General features: G+C 36.5%; 1 protein-coding gene across 4 annotated transcripts in view; it reads left to right on the plus strand.

Moving 5' to 3' along the window:
- The window catches only part of PTPN3 (protein tyrosine phosphatase non-receptor type 3), a 132,562-nt gene that overhangs the window by 103,107 nt on the left and 6,514 nt on the right, over positions 1–22,941 (plus strand). For all 4 annotated transcript variants that reach the window (XM_056331933.1, XM_056331934.1, XM_056331936.1 and 1 more), the window contains 8 exons: positions 613–769; positions 2,564–2,730; positions 5,609–5,699; positions 5,959–6,020; positions 6,855–7,001; positions 11,085–11,213; positions 21,487–21,632; positions 22,311–22,446. In XM_056331933.1, the coding sequence (XP_056187908.1) occupies positions 613–769; positions 2,564–2,730; positions 5,609–5,699; positions 5,959–6,020; positions 6,855–7,001; positions 11,085–11,213; positions 21,487–21,632; positions 22,311–22,446 (1,035 nt within the window). The remainder of the gene's footprint in view (positions 1–612; positions 770–2,563; positions 2,731–5,608; positions 5,700–5,958; positions 6,021–6,854; positions 7,002–11,084; positions 11,214–21,486; positions 21,633–22,310; positions 22,447–22,941) is intronic.

A 22,941-nucleotide genomic window follows, 5' to 3' on the forward strand; every position in this document is an offset into this window, starting at 1 on the left:
AAACAAACCCTAGATTTCAGCACTTGGTCTGAATTGCTGTATCCAAGGTAAGACATAATGTAAGTTTTCATTTGATATGGGGAAAACCTTGTTTTAGTGTTCTCTGTAGCACAGGTAGCAAAAGAATTTTCATCAAAATTTTTTCACAGGGTACTTGAGCATCATGGGTTAGTGTACTTATCTGCATCTTCTTGTTAAAACTTTCAGCAAATGAAGTGAGGAAGAATGTTCTCCATTTGTAGATATCACTTGGTACTCACCAAACAAGAATCTGATAAATACCAAAAATATGAAATGTGTAGGGATTTCTTTAAATTTTAAAAAGTGCATGCCTGGGGAATGTCATATTTCTTAAATTACATTCATCAAAATCACGTTTGGACAATCTCAGTATTCACTGCATAAAAACTGAAGCATGTTATCTTATGTGTCCAAAACACTTTTTGCAGAAATTAATTTGCAAATGGCTATAACCAGTGGTTGTCCAGGCTTGGAGTCTGAAGTGTAGATCTTCAAGAATTTAATGAATAAAATGAATTTAATATCCTGATGTTTTCCTGCTTACATGACTGGATACAATGACATTAATATGTTTCTTTGGTCTTGAAACAGGCTGATAAATGCATTCCAAAACTGAATGAAGGTGATCAGATCGTATTAATTAATGGCAGAGATATCTCAGAGCACACACATGACCAGGTGGTCATGTTCATAAAAGCCAGCAGAGAATCTCACACGCGAGAGCTTGCACTTTTGGTCAGGCGGAAAGGTAATTGGGCTAATTTTATTAACTTTTAATGTTTTTGAGACTGTTTCTCTTATGCTAAGGTATACCATCTTCTGTTTACGTAAATATGTTCTCAGTGCACTGGGAATGGGTCTGTGCTAAAAAGTAGATCTCTCTGCATTTGAATTAGTAGTACAGATAGTTTTAACTATGTGGATTCTTAACCCTGCAACAAAGAATCTATTAAATTAGAATTTCTTCCTATTTTATAAGTCTAAAAATCTATGAGAACAAATAGTCCCTTGCAAAATTTGAGGGATTTTGTGGGGGTTTTGTGCTTTTGGGCTTTTTTTTTTGTTTGGTTTCTTGTTTTTTTGTTGTTTTTGTTTCTAGTTTTTTTTGTAAATGTAGCATAATTTCAGAAATCCCCAGTTGTGGATTTGAAAATACCCACAGGCTGTTCCCCTGCACGATTTTCCAATGCAACAAGTCAAGCTGCCTCTTTTTATTTTTTCTTATCCATTCTTACAATAGATATTTTCTGACAGTACTGAGCTTGACCTGTGCTGGTTTCTTGCTAAACTGCTGCCAGCAAACAGGAGACAGTCTCTGAAATGTGCAGGGTCTTAAGCCTGTCTATTTAAGATATGGAGAACCCATCTAGCTTGGTTTTGCTTGCTCCATATTTAAACACATGCAGATCCCAAGAGCTTTCAGATGATGTGAAACTCTAGTTTATTATTCACTTTCCTTAAGAGCTATGGTAAGCCCTTAACACACATGATTATGGAAGGGCTTTGCACAGAGTTCCTAATTCCATTAAAACTTAAACATTTGAAAGGAAACAGGAGGGAATAAAACTAACTGATATGGACTTCTGTAGCATTTACTTTCTTTACAGTTTCTGGTGTTACCAGGAAGACAGGTGGGCTCTTGGTCTTGTTTTTCCTGAACAGTCCTACTCCTATTATTACAGGCCTTTCCACTGGCTCTATGCAGTCATTAGTCTTCCCTTAAGTTTTGTAGTCCCCTTCCTACTTGCAGATGAGAGAAGTCTGCCGTTAGCTTAAGATAGCCTGTGGCCCCGTGCCAGTCATTTGTATAGGCATGAGTATGAACAGCTCCCCATTCTCTGGTTTGGCAGGTATGAGTAACATTGCAGAGAATAACCACAGGTGGCCACATTTGGTGATATAATAGCTTTTGTCAAGACAGAACTGCTGTGTAGATTAATTCGTTAGTGTTTGTCATGTTCTGAAACATGCTAGCAAAGAATGTCATAAAAAAACCTGCCAAATCAATTTTTTTTTGTAGTTTATTAAGTTAGTTCCTTCAGTAGTAGCATAAGAAACTGCAAAAGACAATTCAGGTGCTATTGTAATGGCAAAAGAGTACAATGTAAGTATGTACATTAATTTTGTTGTTGGGGGACCACTTTAAGCTTCTTATAGGGATATTCCATTAACTATGCTGTACACTTTTTTTTTTTAGGCAAAACGTACTTGTTTTTTACTATGCTGTATGTTGTCATTAATTAGTTTATTCAGCAGTTCATTCTGTAAGACAAGGTTGCAGCAAAAACCTCTTTGTGCTTGGAAGTCAAGTTCTTCACCTTCATAGATAGGCACTTTGAGGAGTTTTGTTTTCTGAAAGGTCATAAGGACATTTTACTCTTAGTCATATAGTACATAGAGAAATGCAGTTAAATGTATTGCTGTTTGTTTTCCTGAGGCCTTGTCTTTGCTAACTTTGTTCTTGCAAGCTGGTAAATTTTAATGTGTTGCAAGGACATTAATGCTGTATGTAACAGATTTTTATTTTCAATACATCTTTCAGTAGTTAAACAGTTTGTGGAGCCTAAATCAGAAGATGAAGTTGATTCCCACAATCTCCCAGAATCTCTTCTTCCTACCTGTTCTGAATATGGTGATGATACACTGGAGGACTCTATGGAGCAGCTAAGAAGAGGGCTGGAAAGTGGGACTGTCCTTATTCAGTTTGAGGTAGGTAATACTCAACTCTAAAACACTCTAAAATATAGGCTAGTAGCTGTGATCTGCAAGTGATGTAAGCTTAATTAATTGGAAATCTCATTTCTCCCATTCATTCTTATTTCAAGAGAGCAAGAATATGATTTGCCCACCCATTTTACCCTTCACTGTTTAGAATAGGGAAGAATGAGTAGTTACCAGTCTTGCATAAATCTTCATCTGCTGATTAAAAATGTGTTTTAATTAGCATGTTTCTAGATCAAGTACCCAATGCTTACTAAATTAGTGGGTTTTTTCTTAATTATTTTATTGAGTACCATAGTGGGGTTTTGACAGAGGTCAGTCTTGTACTTTGTTTCTTTTTCCATGCCACTCGGTGACATTTCCGAAACATCTTTTATACCTTAAATTAAGGTTTCAAGTTCTCATGTGTTGCCTTCTTTCATGGAATAACAGGAGCAACTTGACCATTCCTTGTCGTCTTCTCTTGGAGGTTGATATGAAAGTGTTGGAATGTTAATTTCCATTTGAGGGACATTTGTAGTGTCCAGTTCTGTGGTGTTTCCCCCTGGCTATCTAAAACAATGATGGTTACTTCTTGGGTAGATTACTTCGGGGGTGAGATTCTCCTGTATGTACGATGAGACTTATAAAACTGCTATATAGATTAATGAATTAATGTTTGTCATGTTCTTTAACGTGTTAGCAAGGAATGTCATAGAAAACTGACTAATAGAATGTTTGTATAATTTATTAAATTAGTTCCTTCAATGTCAGCGTAAAAAATTCAAAAGATAATTTAGCTGCTTCTGTAATGGTAAGGGAATACAGCGTATGTATGTTTGTGCTTGTTTTGCTGTTGTGGATCTGAACATTTATAGTAACTTCGGAGAAACCCTGGTTATTATGGTTTAAATATTTCACATTGTTGAATTCAGGAGTAACCCTTTCTAATGCTGAAAACTTGTAGAACAGCAATACAATTTTCCCCTATTTTGATATAATTTTCTTCACTCTTTTTTTTTTTTTTCAAATCCCATAAGATTTCATGGTGGTGGCTGAAGAATTGTGGTATTTCTTATTGCAGAACCACTCTTTGAGGTTTTCTTAGTTTTCAAGATTTCTGAGAATTAAAATTCCCTCTTTTGGGTTGGTTGTTTTTTTAGTGAGGTTTTTTTTTTGGTTTGGGTTTTTTTTAAGGAATTGTAGACTATAGTTCTTACCTGTTTTCCAAAATCCACAGCACTGTTGCAATGCAGCAATAGTAGTGAGTCTGTTGGCTATTGAAACAGTAACTCAAAAGACATGAACTAGCTTTTCAGTGCTTTCTTGGTTGTCAAAGTGTTTGACCAAACCTGTGCACAAAGTTCCTGTAATAATCTTCATGGCATATTTGATCCTTTATGGCCTTTTTTTTTTTTTACCTGACAGTATTTATAAAAGGTTATTACTGGTGTTACAAAAAAAGTGCAAAAGATTTTTGAAATCTAATGAGCTGGTGGACAGCTTAGTGGCCATTCTTAAAGTTCATTGTTTAGTTATCTTCAGAAGACCGAGCCAATTGCAGCATCACCTCATCAGCCTTGGTGGCTCTCAAACTCTCCGTTCACATTAGTAAATAATTAGCCAGTAGACTATGAATATAATCAGTTTGGTTTTTTTCCAGAACATCTTCCTCCACTTAATCAGAATTTAAGACGTCTGTCAATGGCAAATGACTTTTTGCCAGGCAACAATAATTAAGCTCCAAAATTGTTACTTAACGTTAAATTATTCTTCCTTGTTTCCCCAAAAAAGGCAGAAATAGCAGCTTGGCACTAGTAAAATGGAACTTGAGTTGAGAAGCTCTTCGGTTACATTTATTATCAAGTTCTCTTCTCACGTGGCTTGTTTATGCTGTTCAAGTTGCAAAACGTGGTGAGCTGTGATACTGAGTCTTAGGTTCAGTAAATCTCACCATGGAATTAACTTTTTGTGTGTTGTTCCTTTTCTCTCAACTGAAGTAGTAGATTTTAGGCTCCTATTTGATTCATTCCATTTTATATATGGAACCATATTCTAATTCTTCATTAAACATGTAAGATATAATGAGTTCTTCAGGCAGTGTTCGATGAAGTATATAAAACTCTGGCATAGCCAGGTTAATAACACAGTTGTAAGTTGCTTTCATGTATATTTAATACAGAAAAACTGTAGTTGTATAATTACATTTCTTGATTTTTATTTGTTGTTGTTGCTGTTGGTGTTTGCCACACTGTACCTTTTGTTGTCCTGTACGATGCACTTAATGCATTTTGACCTTAAAATTTTGGTTATACGCTTCTATGCCTACATTTACTCCAGGTGAAGTTTGCAAGATAGGGGTTGGCCCAAATGAAAGGGAGTCACATCTTAAGAGACTGTGATACATGAAACTTTGTTTTTTTCAGGTACTTGTAGGATTGAATGTGGTAGTTTTAGTCCAGAGAATAAGTTTGTCTGAACTTTCTATGTTACAGTTGATTCAAGAAAATATCAATCTCCAGCTGTTTTTTTCTTCTGATGTCTTTTGTGGGTCACTTCTACCCTCAACCACTGTTTTCCTTCTGGCCCACAGTTTTATGAGAAAAATGTGACCTTGCAGGGAAATGGTTTATTTCAATGGCTCTCACATTTCCTTCCCCCCTCCTCCTAGAAATTTTTCTAGAGATCATGATGGGTTAGCAATAACAGAAATTCTTGTCATGTTAAATACAAAAATCTCTCAGGTGACTTTTGCAGATGGTTAAGAAAAAGGTTAAGGAAAATCATTCTGATTTTTTTCCAGTCTGTTTTCATGTGAATCTAATTAGTGTTTGTATAGCATAATCACCCCCCTCAAAATCTTACTATTTTTCATTCTGTTTTGCAGCAACTTTATAGAAAGAAACCAGGGTTGGCTGTTACATGTGCAAAGGTACCTCAGAATATGGACAAGAACAGATACAAAGATGTTCTGCCCTGTGAGTATTAAGTACAGTTTCTGCCTATTTTGCTTTGTCCTCTAAATGATAGCTTATAAAATTGTTGTATTGAACTTCTTGATCAAAGATTTCATTATATAAAGTCATATAATTGTTCATTTTATTTTCTAAAAGGTTATCTATTCCAGACTGTAATCTGCTGTTTGTGTGTCTGAGATTCCTCAGGTTTTTTACTTATAAGGGAAGCATGCCTCTTAATTGCTAATTTTATTCCCTCTTTGTGTGTGTGTGTGTGCAGATGATGCCACGAGGATAATATTGCAAGGAGATGAAGATTACATTAATGCAAATTACGTTAATGTAAGTGGTATGGAGACCTGCATTTGCTCACTTTCTATATTACAATACCAGGCTAAATTTAGGCTTTTTAAGGAATAAGGCTTTTTCATTTTATGTTTTGTGGATTTTTAAATGTAAAAGACGCAAAGATTCATAATGTAAAGGATGAAGCGTCTCTTGTGAGACAAGTGGCCATCCTGATATACAGTAGATGGAAGTATCTGTGGTATGTGCGGAGTCTTTAACCAGTAAAACTTGTGTTACCTTCCGATGTACTGCAAATTCTGAAGTACTGCAAATTCTCCTGTAGCTTAACACTAAGCCTTTTTCCTTCTAGAACCACTCACCAACTGTCCTAAAGGGTCTGGAAGATAAACCAGAGCCTTAAAATTGCCCTAATCCTGTGCATAGGCTGGGAAACAGGGAAAATTGAAGAAATATGTTTGTGTCAGATACTTAAATTAAACATGTAAATCACAGAATTAACTATTAACTTACTCTGTTTAGTGTCAGGCAATAAACAGCTAGTGTAGCTTTGGTATATCTTGCCATTATTCCCTACTAAATATTAAAGAAAATTTTGAAAGCTTTGCAGTTTCAAGTTTTGAAATACATTTTCACTATTAATTATCTCTTCCTAGTTCAACATGGAGTATAGAGTCTGTAGTATACATCTGGTTTAAATTAAATGTTTAAAGTTTTTTCACATAACAAATTGTGATCTTGCTTGTCTGATTACACAGGCTTGCTGATTAATCTTCCCTCAAAACTTCCTCTTTGAGTGAAATGCTGAATTAAAATAGTACTTGAATAGTGAGAACAAACTTTACATAGGATTTTCCTTTCTCTTTGTAGATGGAAATTCCCTCTGCGGGCATTGTGAACAGATACATTGCTACTCAGGGGCCTCTTCCACACACATGTGCGCACTTCTGGCAAGTAGTCTGGGATCACAAGTTGTCACTCATCATCATGTTAACAACTCTCACTGAACGAGGACGGGTAAGTGTTCAGGTTCTTTTGCATGCTGAAGAAATGTACTGTGCCTTTAAATTTTTTTCCCATTATTGTTATGAAATAACCCTAAAATAGGCCAGCTTAATCTGTTGAATCATTTCTCTTAGACCAGGCTTTCTGAATTATTTTTTTTCTGAATTACTGTAACTTTTTGTTATGCTTCTTTGAAAACAAACCAGCTGTCTGATAAACAGAAATCACTGCACTGACTCTGTTTCACTGATCACCCAGGTACTATATACTGTCATTTTTTCCCCTGAGAACTGGGCTGCATGTGGCAGTTGCATTCCTAATGATTCAGCAGGTGTCTGGAAGCACTGAGCAAAACTTTCAGTCTGGCTTCAAACAAGAGACTGACGTTGCAGTACTTCCTAGTTTTAGCATGCTGGTGTTCAGAATTTAACCTGCTTGCTTTTATTTATATTGTAGGTTCTTTCCTAGAATTGCTCTGATAATTCTTTTAATTCTGTTCAAATAAATGCCAGCACTCTATGAATTTCAGAATAATACAGTGAAAATTAAAGCACTATCCAGTATATTCTTCTGTATTTTGATTTAATATATCCTTTGAAACTTTAAATATGAAAATTTTAGATTAAGGTACATAGACATTGTTTTTCAAGTTTTAGAAGCTGAAAATTGAAGGATTTTTGTTTTAAAGGTGGAGAAGATGCTGACTCTTGTATTCCTTCACTGTAGCTTTTATCTTTAGTTCCTATATGATATATCCTACGCTATCAAATTTATTTGGCATCCCAGTCAAAAATCCCAATGTTTTTAGAAGACAAGAGAGTGAGTATTTGAGGTCCTAAACAGCCTAATGATTGAGCTGTAAGAACCGACAGTTAAGCAACAGTGTGTGAAAGGTGAAAAGCAACAGACTTTAACCATGGTCAGGGTATGTTGCTGTTCCTGGAGAGAGATATTATTGAACATCATCTGGCACAAAATGCTTCCTTCATCTTTCGACTGTATTTCAGTGAAAATAATTTCCTCCTTGCTTTTCTTGTATTGAGGAGAAACACAAGTTAGTACTAGTCTGTACTTTGCCTGGTGAGTTGGAAACTTCAAGGTGTTTTGTTCTAACTTCTAAACATCCTGCTGGTACCTTTATACACCAGACACTTTTTCTGAGTTTTGTTTACTTTCAGGGATGATTTACATTTGCCTATTTTGTGGGTGATAAAAAAAATGCATGTTCTTGCCAGAGTATCCCCATTGCCAAATGCCAAACCTTTTCCCAAACCCTGGAGGCTTTATATTCTAGAATATTTCTTTTCAGTGGTGTTAAGATTTGTATTACAGAATAAAAAACTCCCCCCCCCCCCCCCCCCCCATATAGAGTAGGGTTAATTTTTTAGAAATGGATGCGTTATTTTGGCTTAAATTTAAAGGGGGAAGTATTTCAGATAATCTACTACAGTAAAATTTTCAGGCATAATGGTTTAAATGTGGATTTCAAGTCATTGAAAACTGAACCCTAAGAAAGGTAGAATTAAGAAATTTTAACATTTCAGAATTTCCAGCTCTTGCCACTCTGTATTAGTTTAAAAAGAAATTAAAGTTATAGATGGCACATGCAGTGTTGATAAGTTGATAGAGAATCCAAATTAACTAAAGCTGAAGTAGAAACACATTGGGTATATAATTGTTTGAGGTTACTTTTGGATCTAGTAACAATTATTATTTAAATATATAAGTAGTGAATAGGACAATTGTAGCTCAGCTGTTTTGGTCACAAACAATTAAATAAAAGTTTTCAGTAGAGTGTCTGAGGAATTGTGTCAAGATGTGGGGTTTTTTGTATGAATCACCCTGGATTTTCATGTGGATCAGCTGGCCTTTCTCTTTCGTATGACTTTCTCATAAGTCCAGTGGACTTATACTAAGAAACTTGGTTCATATTTGTTACATGATGGCAATTACTTGCAAGGCTGGAGTACAGAAGTGGATGATGAGAATATTCATTTACTGCGATGAAATATTGAAACTTTTAAGTTGATGGGCAAACTTGAGCTGCTTTCGGTGAGCAAAAGTTTCACTGAACTAGTATCTCACTGGAATACTTTTTCAAGTTCAGTCTATTCCACAACATTTCATCCTTTGATTAGATGGGAAACGAGGTGGCAAACTTTGTCATCAGTGCTACTCTAATCTTGCCTTTTAAAATGAGGAATAGATACTGGCATTGCAACTTCTGTAGAAAAATATCCTATGTACACTGACTAGATGTGCCTTATCGGCTTTTAGAAGGTGAACCAGAAAAAGGAAGACTTTCATATCAGCAGTAGAGTGGTAGGGATCTGAACATCAGCCTCATACCTATCAGCGGCAGAAGACAGGAGAGAAAATGGTTCCTTGTTGTTGTAAGCAGAATTGATTAATCTGGTTTCTTTTAGAAAAAATAGGGTATTTCATGGATGTAATTTTGATACTGAATTCCACTTCAGCTCTCACTTGTACTGCACATGCAGTTTGTGGTACACCAAAATATATCAGGTGCATTCACATGCATGTATGACTTTGCTTGTCACATGTTGGTAGGCTTGACGGTTAAGCTATTGTGGCCTTGCATGAAACCAGTCTGAGGCAGAGGGCAAATTACACTTTCCTGCATCAATATGTACATTTCTGGGGTTTTGTTTATAACTTTAACATTTAGATACAAATAGTCATTTAAGAGAAGATCTCTGTCTTCAGTCATGCATCTGACATAGAAAAGAAACATGCACTGACAAGTGACATGCACGTAAACTGAAGTTGTTCATGAGTTCTTCCAGTTTCTAAGTTCAGTTTTCCCTAGAAAGTGTGAAGAGCAACTTTCATTATATGACCAAGTCACTGTGGATTATTGTGCCTGCAATAACTTTTTATATAGTATTTTTGCTACTAATGTTCGTAAGCATTGTTCTGCATTTTAAAATGTTTGCTTTAAAACACAAAATACGATCAAATGGAAAAAATGAAGATGTGTTTCCCATTCGGTGAATTCCTGTCAAAAACTGAAGTAACGTATAGCTATTAGTGACCTGAAAACTAATAACCAAGTTAGGGAAGCAGTCTTTAAAAGATTGCTAGGATGACTTCATCACCTTCTCCGCTTGCTATCAGGGAGAGGATAAGGGAAACAATGGGGAATGGAAGCAGTCAGATAAGTACCAGGCATGCTGAACTTTTGAGGGGTTCGTGTTAAGGGATGACAGTGCTTTTTGGTGTTCCTTTTCCTGCTCCCTCTCTCTGTGCAGGGTGAGTTCTCTCTTAAGGCCTCCAGAAATGGAGCTTGTCTTGCTCTTTCCCTCAGCCGCAAGCCTGCAGTATTGGAATACAGGGGAGACAGACTGATTCGCACGACTTTTTGCATTCCAGTGTGATTTTGCTTCAAGGTCGTAGACAAATTCAGGTTTGAAGGGACCACTGGAGATATCTGGTCCATTCCTCTCTGCTCAAAGCAGGAGCATCTTTGAACTTCATGAGGGTTGCACTGTGTCATGTCATTTAAGTTTTGATTATTTCCATGGATGAAGATTCAACAGCCTCATAAGGCATCTTGTTTCTGTGCTTGATCATCCTCATCAAAATATTTTTTGCCAACATCTAATGAGAATTTCTCTTTTTGCATCTCTTTTTTTCAGTCACCTCTTGTCATTTGATTGTTCATTTTCAAGACAAGTGTGGCTCTGTCTTTGCTATAACCTGCTGTGAGGTGGCCGAAGTTAGTTATAACTTTGCCCCCTATGCTTTTCATCTTAACATGGAATAAATTCATCTGTTTCTCCTCCTATGTTATGCCTTGAGAAGTCATTTTAGCAATTGCAGATAAGTACCAGACAGAAAGCACCTTGCATCCAGTTTACCTGAGTTTTTATTATAAGTTACTACAACAAAAGCTTATAGAGAATGTAGCCTATTTTGCCACATTATTTTCCAATTTAGATGTAAACAGCTCACCAACAAACCAGAACGGATTTTATACCACTCCTTGAATTCCCTGAACCACAGCATAGGAAGAGAGGCTGAAAACAAAAGTGCTTGTAGACAGTCTTGATGTGTGCTTAATTTTCTTTACAGACCAAATGTCATCAGTATTGGCCTGATCCACCAGATGTAATGGAATATGGCAGCTTTCGTGTCAGATGCCACTCTGAAGATTGTACAATTGCTTATGTTGTTAGAGAAATGGTGATTACAAATGTTGAGGTAAGTGCCCATTATCTTTAATTATCCCCAAACAAGCTGAATTAATAAATTATTGATAGGAAGATACAAGCTCTGTGTCTGACCATGTACATCTGTATGTGTGAATATACATGTGTATGTATATACACACGTTTTTGTAAAAATATGTGTATATTATATGAATCAACATAGTACAATTATTTCTTTAAAACTTCTTCAAAAATGTACTTTCTGAAGTTCTATAGTACATTAATACATTGTGCTGTACATGTACTGTGATAGGCTTCATAAAGAAATTTAGAGCTTTTCTGTAAACAGTTTTGCAGTCACTGACTCTTCACAAGTGTTTCAGTTGCCATTGAGAGTTTTTTTCTAAGTGACTGTGCTCTTTCGGGGTGAAATATGGGTCACTTGGTTAACAGCACATACAGCTAGAATAGCTAACGAAGAAGTGTAATATTGTTTTGAGAGAAGATGCAGAATCTCATCAGTTCCTTTTCATTGTCTTTAGTCAGATAAGGACTTTTTTTCTTTTCTAAAATCTCAATTGAAGAGTTTTCAATTTACGTAAGGTACTTATATTCCATAGCTGTTTATATTTTATGCTAATAGAAGGGTTATAAAGCAAAGAGAAAGTTAAATACCTGGAATACTTCTTGCATACCAGCTTGCATTGTGGAATCTTGTTCAGATCACATCTAGGCTTCCCACAACCTGAATAAATGGGATGAAGTTTGGCTTTTGTTTATAAGTTGTACCATTTCTACATTTCTCTTTTCATCTCTTTTCCAAAATTCTATCGCCACAAGAACTTTCTAAAAATATGAAGGGTTTGTTCTAAGATACATGTGTAAGAAATTCAGTGTACTGATCAAATGCTAATTTACAGTTCCAAGTTTTAAAGTTCTTTTAGTTAAGTAGATTTTACTGTTGCTAGAATTGCTAGTAGTAAGAAAAAGGAAATATCTGTTTTAAAATATAACATTTCATTTATGTATTTACAGCAACATGACCAATCCTTTAGTCTTACAAATTTGTAACTATCATTTGACAGTGCATCCAAATTTTTTTTCACGTGATTAAAATTTCCTTTGTAGTTAAAACATGTGAGATGCCAGTACTGAAAGTTCTTTCAGTTAAGATGACTTACAGTGTTTCAGTTTCTAGCTGTGAGAAACCATCCAGTCAGGGAGTAGCATGATTTTTGGTTATGTTTTTCAGCCAATTAATCTGAAAATGATAAACTTGGATGTCAGCACATAAGAACCTCATTTAACCTCATTAAAGCATTACTGCCGAGCATGTGTAGACAAACTTTTAGTTCCCTTCACTCAAATTAGTTGATTGACAATTAACTTTGGTTAGCTAATGCTTCATGTAAAAATTAGTTTACTATTTTCAAATACTTGTTCTTTTTCTCAGTTAGTATTTATCAGACTGGTACATAATTTTGAGTAAATTCAGCAGTGATTGTATTCATTATGTGTTTTCACTTCAGGTATCTATTTGCTAGCATGTGATATGTCAAAATCCTGATGAGAATGGGGCAGTCAATTTTTTTTTTTTTTTTAAGTACAAGTTAATTTTTATTTTCAGATAAAGATTGTGTGAGAATAGACTTTGTAGACATGTTAAAAGATGCGAAAGTTACAAGGTTCCTCAACTGTGTAAGTTGTCTCATGGTAGCTCGGTTGAGAATAGAATTTCTAATTCAAAGGCATATGCTTGCATAGATTTCATCTAGTTAGATAAAAGCATGCTAAAGGTAGTCCTAGGCTGGATATTTGTTTGCGGTGAGGGCAAGGTTGTTTTGAAGGGGTATTTTACTTTGAGTTTTTTCGGGTTTTTTTCCACTAAAAGCAAGTTTATTTGTACACTTAAAGTGGCTACACTCAAAACCACTCAACATTGTCAATACGGTAAAAATACGACCCCACTAACTGATAGCTCTGTGTGCATTTCAGATGGAAATAAACACCCCTGTAGTTTGTTAAAGCATAGTGAGAGAACTCTCTGAAACACTGAAGTATCTCCTAGTTCTACATGTCATTTGATCTGTTTTCTTAAAGCTAACCAAAAGTATTCTTGTGGAGGCATCTTGTGTTTGAGCAGACTTTGCAAAGTTTTATATATACTACCTCTCACAGATACTGCTGTTGTATGCTTTGAAGAAAACATTAAAAAGCCATCTGAATTCAAACCAGGGCTTTATTATTCCCTGAACTAATGTGAACATCATTGGACTGGTCTTTTTGAAGACAAATAGCTTTTAATAGTAAGATAGATAAAGCTTCCAAACTCACAAGAGACTTGATTTCGGTTGGAAAGGCATATTTTGTGAAAGAGTTTCCTGTGAATTAAATTGCACAGATTTCAAATCTGCCTTTAGGGAAAATACCTCAAAAGATATGAAATGATGCCCTTGGCCTTTTGTTCACATTCAGAAGACTTGAGGAACAAGAAACTACTTAGGATTTTGCTAACGCAGTTTAATTTGGTGTTTCTTTACCTATAATTGAAGATCAGCAAATCATAGAATCATTTAGGTTGGAAAAGACCTTTAAGGTAAAGTCCAACTGTTAACCAAGGACTGCCAAGTCCACCATTAAACCATTGCATCTATGTGGTTTTTTTAAACATTTCCAGGGATGGTGTCTCCACCACCTCCCTGGGCAGCCTGTTCCCATGCTTGACCCACCTCCCAGTGAAGAAATTTTTTCATAATATCCAATCTAAACTTTCCCTGGCACAACTTGAGGCCATTTCCTCTTCTTCTGCTACTTGTTATCTGGGAGAAGAGACCTTTCCCCACCTTGTCTACAGCCTCCTTTCAGGTAGTTGTAGAGAGTGATTAGGTCCCCCCCGAGCCTCATCTTCTCTAGATTAAACAACCCCAGTTCCTTCAGCTGCTCCTTGTAAGGCTTGTGCTCCAGACCCTTCACCAGCTCCATTGCCACCCTCTGGACACGCTCCAGCACCTCTACATCCCTCCTGAAGTGAGGGGCCCAAAACTGAACACAGGATTTAACATGCAGCCTCACCAGTGCTGAGTACAGGGAGCAATCACTTCCCTGGTCCTGCTGGCCACACTGTTTCTGATACAAGCCAGGGTGCTGTTGGCTGCCTTGGCCCCCTGGGCACACTGCTGGCCCATGTTCAGCCAGCCATCAGCCAGCACCCCCAGGTCCTTTCCCACCAGGCAGCTTTGCAGCCGCTCTTCCCCAGGCCTGTAGTCTTGCATGGGGTTGTTGTGACCCAGGTGCAAGACCCAGCACTTCTCCTGGTGGAACCTCATACAATTGGCCTTGGCCCATCAGTCCAGCCTGTCCAGATCCCTCTGCAGAGCCTTCCTGCCCTCCAGCAGATCAACTCTCCTGCTCAGCTTGGTGTCATCTGCAAACTTACCAAAGGTTCACTCAATCCCCTCATCCAGATTGTCGATAAAGACATTAATCAGGACTGGCCTCAATACTGAAACCTGGGGAACAGCACTTGTGACTGGCCACCAGCTGGATGTAGCTCCATTCACCACCACACTTTGGGCTTGGCTTTCCAGCCAGTTTTTAACCCAGCATAGAGTATATCCATCCAAATCATGAGCAGCCAGTTTCTTCAGGAGAATGGTATATGAAATGGTGTTAAAGGCTTTACTAAGGTCCAGGTAGGCAACACCCACAGCCTTTCCCTCATCCACTAGCCAGGTCACCTTGTCATAGAAGGAGAACAGGTTCGTCAAGCAGGACCTGCCTTTCATAACCCCATGCTGGCTGGGCCTGATCCCCTGGTTGTCCTCCATGTGCTGTTGTGATAGAGCTCGGGAGGATCTTCTCCATGGCCTTTTCTGGCACTGAGGCCAGGCTGACAGGCCTGTACCTCCCCAGATCCTCCTTCCTGCCCTTCTTGTAAATATCTGCAAATGTGTGAAATATATGTAATCTTTCTAAGCCTCATGAAACAAAATAAGGCTTAATTTTGTGCCTTTTCTATTTAAAACCAAGGTTGAATGTTATCCTCTATCAAAATTAAAGAAAAGCAAATAAAGCACTAGGTTTGGGGGGGGGGGGGGGGTGTTAGGTCAGTTGTTTGGTTTTGGCGGGTTTTATTTATTTTATTTTATTTTTACAGTTTCAAAACACTTTGGGGACTGCAACAAACAGACCAAAGGAAAGAAATTGTGTAGCAGGAGTGCAAAATTAAACACACAGTGCACTGTTTTGTAAAACAAGATAATTTCTTTTTAGTCACTGCAAAAATAGCATGGGAAGCATGAAGCAAACTTTCATTCAGTTCCTTTAAGATAATTGTCTTGTAACGTAACATTGCCCATTAAATCTCACCAATTTCATCCATTTACATTTTGAAAAAAATGTTTTTGCACCTTCCCCTTGTTTAAAAAAACATTTTTCTTTATTTCAGTTAAGTGTGACTAGAACCCAGCCATGGAACTTAGCAAGGCTGTGGAGATGATACTTGCTGAAGCATCTTACTCGCATAACTTTGAAAAAAACACAACAGAGCAACATGCAAAATTACAGTTCTTCATTCTGCCACATCTTATATTAGTTGTTATATCTTATATTAGTTGTTAACTAACACCTTGTTAGTTGTTTCCACAGTACCCTGTCATTGTCCTACCTGATTAGTTTTATTAACTAAACTAAATCATTAAAAAAAAAAAAAGTTTAAAACTTGATTGAATTTCGTCCATTAAAGACCACTTAATTATACCACTGGTATAATGAATAAGGAGTGAGCACCTTGAGAGAGTGCTTACACCTTATAAACAACCCAGGTCAAGGTAATTAAGACAATAACTTGTGTTATAATTTGGACTGTTTAGGCTGATTGTGCAGACAAGGACAATGCAAATAGAGGGGTTTCAGGAGGTTAGCTTATTTTTAATTTAAAAACTATCACTTTGCATGGACATCACAGTGATGGAGGGGATGGTTTGAAGAAAAAAAAAAATTGATGCAGCCATTCCACAAACTGAAGCTTAAGCATAAATTAATTTTGCTGAGGAAGGATATTGCTGTTTGCTGAAGGGAAACAAAGGCAGCAATGTAAATGAGTATACTATCGGCACTTTCTGCTATAACCAGCTAAAAACAGAATCTCTTGTCATTTTTTACACATCCTAATTGTTTGGGCTGAGGCTTTCCACACCATTTGTCTTCCTTGCCAGATGCATGTCACACAACAGTTTGGAGGAGTGGGGAATGTTGAGTTTGTTCATGCTAAAGATTTTTAGATTGGTTCACTGAAACTTTTGCTTCAGCATAATAAACAAGACCTCGTTACTTTCTCTTTCCAAAGATATCTATATAAATTTGACTTAAGTCATAAATGTTTTGAACAAACTTGTACTGCAGAGGTATTTTAAAGGCTTCTCTGAAAAGTACCTGCACTTTGAATGTGTTCTGTTCTGTCAAATACTTGTGGTAGAAGAAAACTAGTTGGTTATGAATAGTAAAGAGCTGAAGAACAAAAGTAGATTAAAAGTGTGTCATGGTTTACCCTCAGCCAGCAACTAAGTACCACACAGCTACACTTGCTCAGCCCCCTTCGCCTCAGTGAGATGGCAAGAAGAATCAGGAAAAAGGTGGAACTTGTGGGTTGAGATAAGAACAATTTAATAATTGAAATAAAATATAATAATAATAATAGTCATTGTAATGAAAGGGAGAAAGAGAGGAATAAAACCCAAAAGGAGGAAGAAAACACCAAGTGATGCACAACACAATTTCTCACCACCCCCTGACCAATGCCCAGCCGGTTCCTGAGCAGCAACTAGCAAGCACTGGCTAATTCCCCCCAGTTTATATACTGAGCATTCTGTAGTATGGAACACCCCTTTGGATAGTTCAGGTCAGCTGTCCTCACAGTGTCCCTTCCTGATGGCTTGTGGCCCTCCAGGCTTCTTGCTGGCAGGCCCTAAGAAACTGTGAAGTCCTTGACCTTGTATAAACATTACTTAGCAACAACTGAAAACATCAGTGTGTTATTAACATTATTCTCATATTAAATCCGAAATACAACATTGTACCAGCTACTGAGAAGAAAATTAACTTTATTCCAGCTGAAGCCAGGACGAAGTGTTGTGGCAGGGGTGTACAGAAGCATAATGAGGTGGGAACAGTGGTCCAAAGAAATGGCAAATGCCACTGCCAAAGCATCTGCTCTTTAGAAACTAGTCTTTACCCCTGATCCACCGAGTCTCTGCTTTCAAGGTATATTTGTGTACCTCACTAGCAAAGAGCATACCTTTTCCTGCTTAGAAGATAATGACCATGTCAAGGTTAAAGTAGTTCTACATGAGGAGATTTCTTTTCTTTTTTTTTTTTTTTTAAATTGAAGATTATATTATAACCTAGACCAAAAAGGAAATTAAATGAAAAGGTGAAATACAAAATCAATTGCTTGGATTTTAAGAAAAGTCAAAGTTAAGATTGACATTTCGAGCCTAAATTTCCTTCTTTCTATATGACTATTATTATTCCAAGCTGTGTGGGGTGTTTTTTTCTGAGGAGCTCAATTCTTTTATTAGTCGGGGAGAGTCATTTTAGGAGAATGAAACAAGGAAACTTGCCTTGTGATTTAATTATAATAAGCAAGGCTGCAAACTACAGAAGGATGAAGAATGGCTATTTTTTGTGGCTGAAACCCTTAATGAGATTTTTTTGCAAGTGTTACAGCAGCAATTTGAAGCATTACCTCTGACAGCCCTTTACTTTGTCAGGAGTTGCTTTGTGAGGAGTTGCAATCCCAATGTCAGGCTAATTAGAAAAGATCAAGTGTCTTTATCCAGTGTTTCCGAGCAAAGTCTAGGATGTTAGCTTAAGCACAATGAAGTTGCTTTTGCAGTAAAATGTCTTGAAATTTCACAGGAGGAGTAAGTCCATCTTTTTTTTAATTATTTTTTTTTTGGCTGATACCTTTGCTGCAGCAACAATAACGGTTATTGGAAGGATAGTAACAAATTCCTTGGGACAGATATGATGTCGTAGACCTTTGTAGCTGCTTGCCATGTAAATGTGGGTCAGTGCTGTGAAGCAGCTAAATGTTGGCCAAATGGTTGATGATCAACTGGGCAAATTATGTAATCCAAAAGTGTCACTGGAGTTCGTAAATTGTTTGAAACCATTTTTTTGAATGCACCATTTTTAAGCTGATTTGTGGAAATACCAAATACATAAATTCAATTGGAATCAGTCCACGCTGAGTGCAAAAAATATTTAATACTGTTGGAACAGCAAGGTCTGTAGTATCAGATTAGGCAAAAACAGCAACCGGGCCAGGAGCAATTCTTGCTGTCTCACTTTCTGTAACTTTAGGCTTATGAAACAGGGCTAATAAAGCCAGATTTTATAAAGGTAAATTCTCCATTTTTTTCAGTCATTAGGATGCTACAGTAATGACTGTCACTGAAAACCTTAGTGCAAAAGAAAAAAATCTGTAGAAAGGATTTAAGCTGACTTGCAGAGAATAATGGTATGAACAGCAACTTGAGTATAATGAGAAGCTACCTTTTATCATCCATTACCACATTTGCACAAAGCAAGGTCTGGAAGAAACGGTGTGTTTAAAAATAAGTATTGTTAATAGGACATGTACAGTGGGGCTAACTATGGGACCAGTAACTATAATTCTAGCACTTTTTTAATGTTAGATGGTCTTTTACTGTGTTATTTTCATGTGTGGTGATATTTGGCTGACATTTTCTGAATTTGAAAGCTGACTGTCATTATGAGTGTAAAGACTTGAAGATTTTATATTTAAAAAAAAAATAAGCAAAGCCAAAAAAACCCACTAAAAACAGTGGGACTTCATCTGAGTACTGATTTGATATCTTCTGCATGAGACTTAAAAATATTAGAATTGGAAAAACTAGTTGTGACCTATGAATATAACTACAGTTTACAATAGGTTAACGCACTAATAAAGAAATGAAGTATTTTAAAATTCTGGTGTATTTTAAAAAGCAAGTGATGTAATGGTCAAGTTTTAACAATTTAACCCATCTCAGAAGAGCTCAACCAAAAGAATCAAAACTGTTTACATCTTAACACAAATAACTAGAAAACTGTACTGAAGCTTGAGACGTACCTGGAATAATTAACAAACAACTGTGCTGGTCTCTAGGGATGAACAGGGCACAAAACAGAAAATTAAGATGATCACACCAAGAGAGGACGAAGGACTAAGTGCGTGCTCTTACAGTGTATTCTTACTCAGAATAAGTTATATAACATACTTGTTATACTTAATGTCTATGAACTATTTAAAATAAATACAACTCACTATATATGATCCTGAATTACTGATAAGTGAAAACTAAGTTAACCCTTTCTGTTTTTCTGACCCTGTAAAATAGCTTTTGATGCTAAAGATCATTGTGGGTGGTTCTCGGGTATGCCACTAGCACTTATCCATGATGCATGGCTTGAAGTTCTTGATGCACATGGAAGGTGACTGGATACTCACTCTTGGATAATTTTAGAATGAATCAAGTCTTTGTTTCATCTGAATGCTGTAATTCAAAACATCTCTGATTTAAGAGAATCAGCTCAAACTCTTACATGTAATTGCTGCATTATCTCATTTCCCTTTTGAAGAGGTTCTGATTAAGCATGTGCAGATTTGCAAAAGAGGACTTCTTAATGACATTTTCTTGTCACGTTTTTATATTTTTTCAATCTGTGGCATTTCAGAAAAACTTTAAGTGTAATCATTTGATCAAGCTCAACTGCACAATGGCAGCAAAGCCGAGTAGAAAAAGGCAATGCTTTTTCTTGCAGAGATCCCAGTCATTGTGGGGTCTTTTTTATGATACATCCCAATGTAATTTGTATTGCAGCAAGCTTGGTCATTGATGTTAGGTTGCATTGTCCACTTGGGCCTTATGCTAGACCTTTTAATTGTGATTGCTCAGGCGCCGCCTTTAGGAAGATAAGTATGAGCTATGTTGTTTTCCTTCATGTCCCTGCAGGTAATTGTAAATTTCTGAAATTACTTTGATTGAAATAAATGCATGTCCTAGGGCTCTACTTGGTACGTAGGCAGTAGTTATGCTGTGTTCTGTAGCTCACTAACCTGGTCCTGGAAGTGGAACCACATCCTCAAGTGGAAGAGGAAAGCAAGCAGTTGAAGGCATTTATAACAGGTCTTATATTTCAGTAGTTGTGCACTTCAGAGAAGAGGGAAAAAAACCCTCCTAAATTCGCTAGCACCATGAAAACATTCTTGCATGGACCACTAGAGAGAGGCCAGCTTTTATAGACTATAACAGTGATAAAGGAGAGTTTTCTTTCAGTAGGGTGTCAAACGTTAATTCTAGTAATGGACAATGATAAAATGCAGGAAACAGTTTAACTGTTGCTAAATGTGTCGAAGAAATAAAGAAAATGAAGACTTGTCTGTTTGTAAAGAGTGAGATCCTCATTGTATGGTACAGTAGAGCCCAGGAGCGTCTTAGTTTTTTTCCTTTCCACCCTAACCATTGGTTGCATCTGTAACATAGCAGTTGAGCTCAATCTGAATGCAAAGATGGTTGAGTGATTTCACAATCAAAGTCGTCAAAAAGCTAAACTGAAAGAACTTCTGTAAAACCAGGGTTTTTAGGTATAATCAAATGGAAAAAGAACTCTTCATACAACAGAATCTTTTCTGTATGGAAGCAGTGTGGTTAGTGAAAAGTATCCTTCTATCGGTCATACAGAAAATCATTCATATATGTACAATGAACATGTATGTATGAACAATATATATTGTTTTCTAAAAGAAATGAGATGTCACAAATGTTGCAGGCAATTTTATATTGTAACTGAATCTGTAAGTAAACACAGACTATTTGGAGTAGATTGTGTAGGCCCAAGATCCTGTTATTGTGTTACTGTTCTCAATAGTTCTGCTGTTTTCAGCTGTTTCTTCTAGCATGTTCTTAACTATAGTACTATTATACGGAAGTCTTAAGCATTTTACCTCAAGGGAATCATTGATTTCAAGGTATTAGAGGTCAACAGTAAATAAATTCAGAAGATTAAAATCTGTTTAGATCACAGAAGTTAAACATGATATCTTATTTACTTAGAAAATGTTACACCTTTTGCATGCTTTCTAAAAATTTTGTGTTCATACTTACCTCTGAATTTTAAAATGGCAAACATTTTTTGCATCATACGTGTCTTAATATCCACAGAATACATTTACAGGGAAAAGTGTGACTTGTATATAGTAAATATCAATGCAGGAGTCATAACGCTGAACACTTTTTGAAAACCTTACTGTATTTTAGACAGAACAACAACACACTGTCACCCATCTCCAGTATGTTGCTTGGCCCGATCATGGTGTTCCTGATGACTCAATGGACTTCTTGGAGTTTGTGACCTGTATGAGGCCCAAGAGAGTAGAAAATGAGCCGGTTCTTGTACACTGCAGGTACTTGTATTCTAGAATTCTGATCCTAGATTTGCTTCAGCCTTAGAATAAGTGTTTGCTTTGAAAAGTTTGTCTGCAAGACAGGAGATTTCTTGAACTAGATGAAAATGTTTAACTGTGCAAGACCAGCAGTAGTTGTTGAAGACAGAAGCATTGGAGTTGTTGTATCTAAAGGATGAGTTTCTTTTCTCTCACTTTTTCCTGCAACCTTTTGGTGAAATAGCTTAGTCACATAATTATCACAAAGCTGATAATTTGTAATGGAATTTGTTCCCCATTTTTATTTTCTACCACTGTTGTAACGTCATTATGAATGGTACTGCGAAGTGGATTTTTTCTGCTGTTCAAGTGCCTATCAAAAAGCAGTCAATTAGTTCATACCTTTTTTAGTCAAAAATACCAAACCAATATATTGAGATTTGTAAGCATGTATAATTGTTAAAAATCCATTTACTTTAAATGATGTTTTAGTTTTATTTATTAAAAAATTATTTTCAATAATTGGAAGGAAATATTACTGAAGTTACTTTAAAGCTAAGCTTCATGCTCTGTCCTAATTTTATTAGTCTTCCTATAATTTCTGAGGCTATTTAGCATCCTAGTATTAAGACTAGGATATGAATCTGGTGCATTGCAAAAACCTAATTTTATAGACTGTTTTTCTGTTACACTTCCCAGCGCTGGAATCGGTCGCACTGGTGTATTGGTCACTATGGAAACAGCCATGTGCTTAATTGAAAGAAACCAACCTGTCTATCCGCTGGATATTGTACGAAAAATGCGAGACCAGCGAGCTATGATGGTGCAAACATCAGTAAGTGATGGAGAGGAAGCCTCATTTTCTGTATATATACATATATATGTATATATATAAAATTATATATATATAATTTTTTAATTACCTAGTTGTATGAGTCTTCAGCTGCCAGTATATTTCATGCTTCCTACATTTAGCGTAACATAGCATGGTGCCAAAGGATGCTTTGCTTCTGAGGTTTGTATTTAACTTTTTTGTAAATACTTCTTACATTGCCATTGAAAGATAATTGATTTCCATATACTGCAGGTGGTTAGAATGCACAAAGTCAGACTTACACACAAATCATCTGTTCATGGTCCTTTGTCTAAATTCTCTGCAAGAAACTAGAATAACTTTTTGCTTTTCATTCTAGTACAGAGCCATATAGGAAAGTTATTAAACTGAAGGTAAAATTAGAGGTTCTGCGGAATGATTTGAAGAGAGGAAGTGGCTCGTCAAGAGGCCACTTCAGGAAAAGAAATTCAATAGGAACAAAATCTGTATGTTTTT

The sequence above is a fragment of the Falco biarmicus genome, chromosome 3 (assembly GCF_023638135.1).
Source record: "Falco biarmicus isolate bFalBia1 chromosome 3, bFalBia1.pri, whole genome shotgun sequence".
Classification (NCBI taxonomy): domain Eukaryota; kingdom Metazoa; phylum Chordata; class Aves; order Falconiformes; family Falconidae; genus Falco; species Falco biarmicus.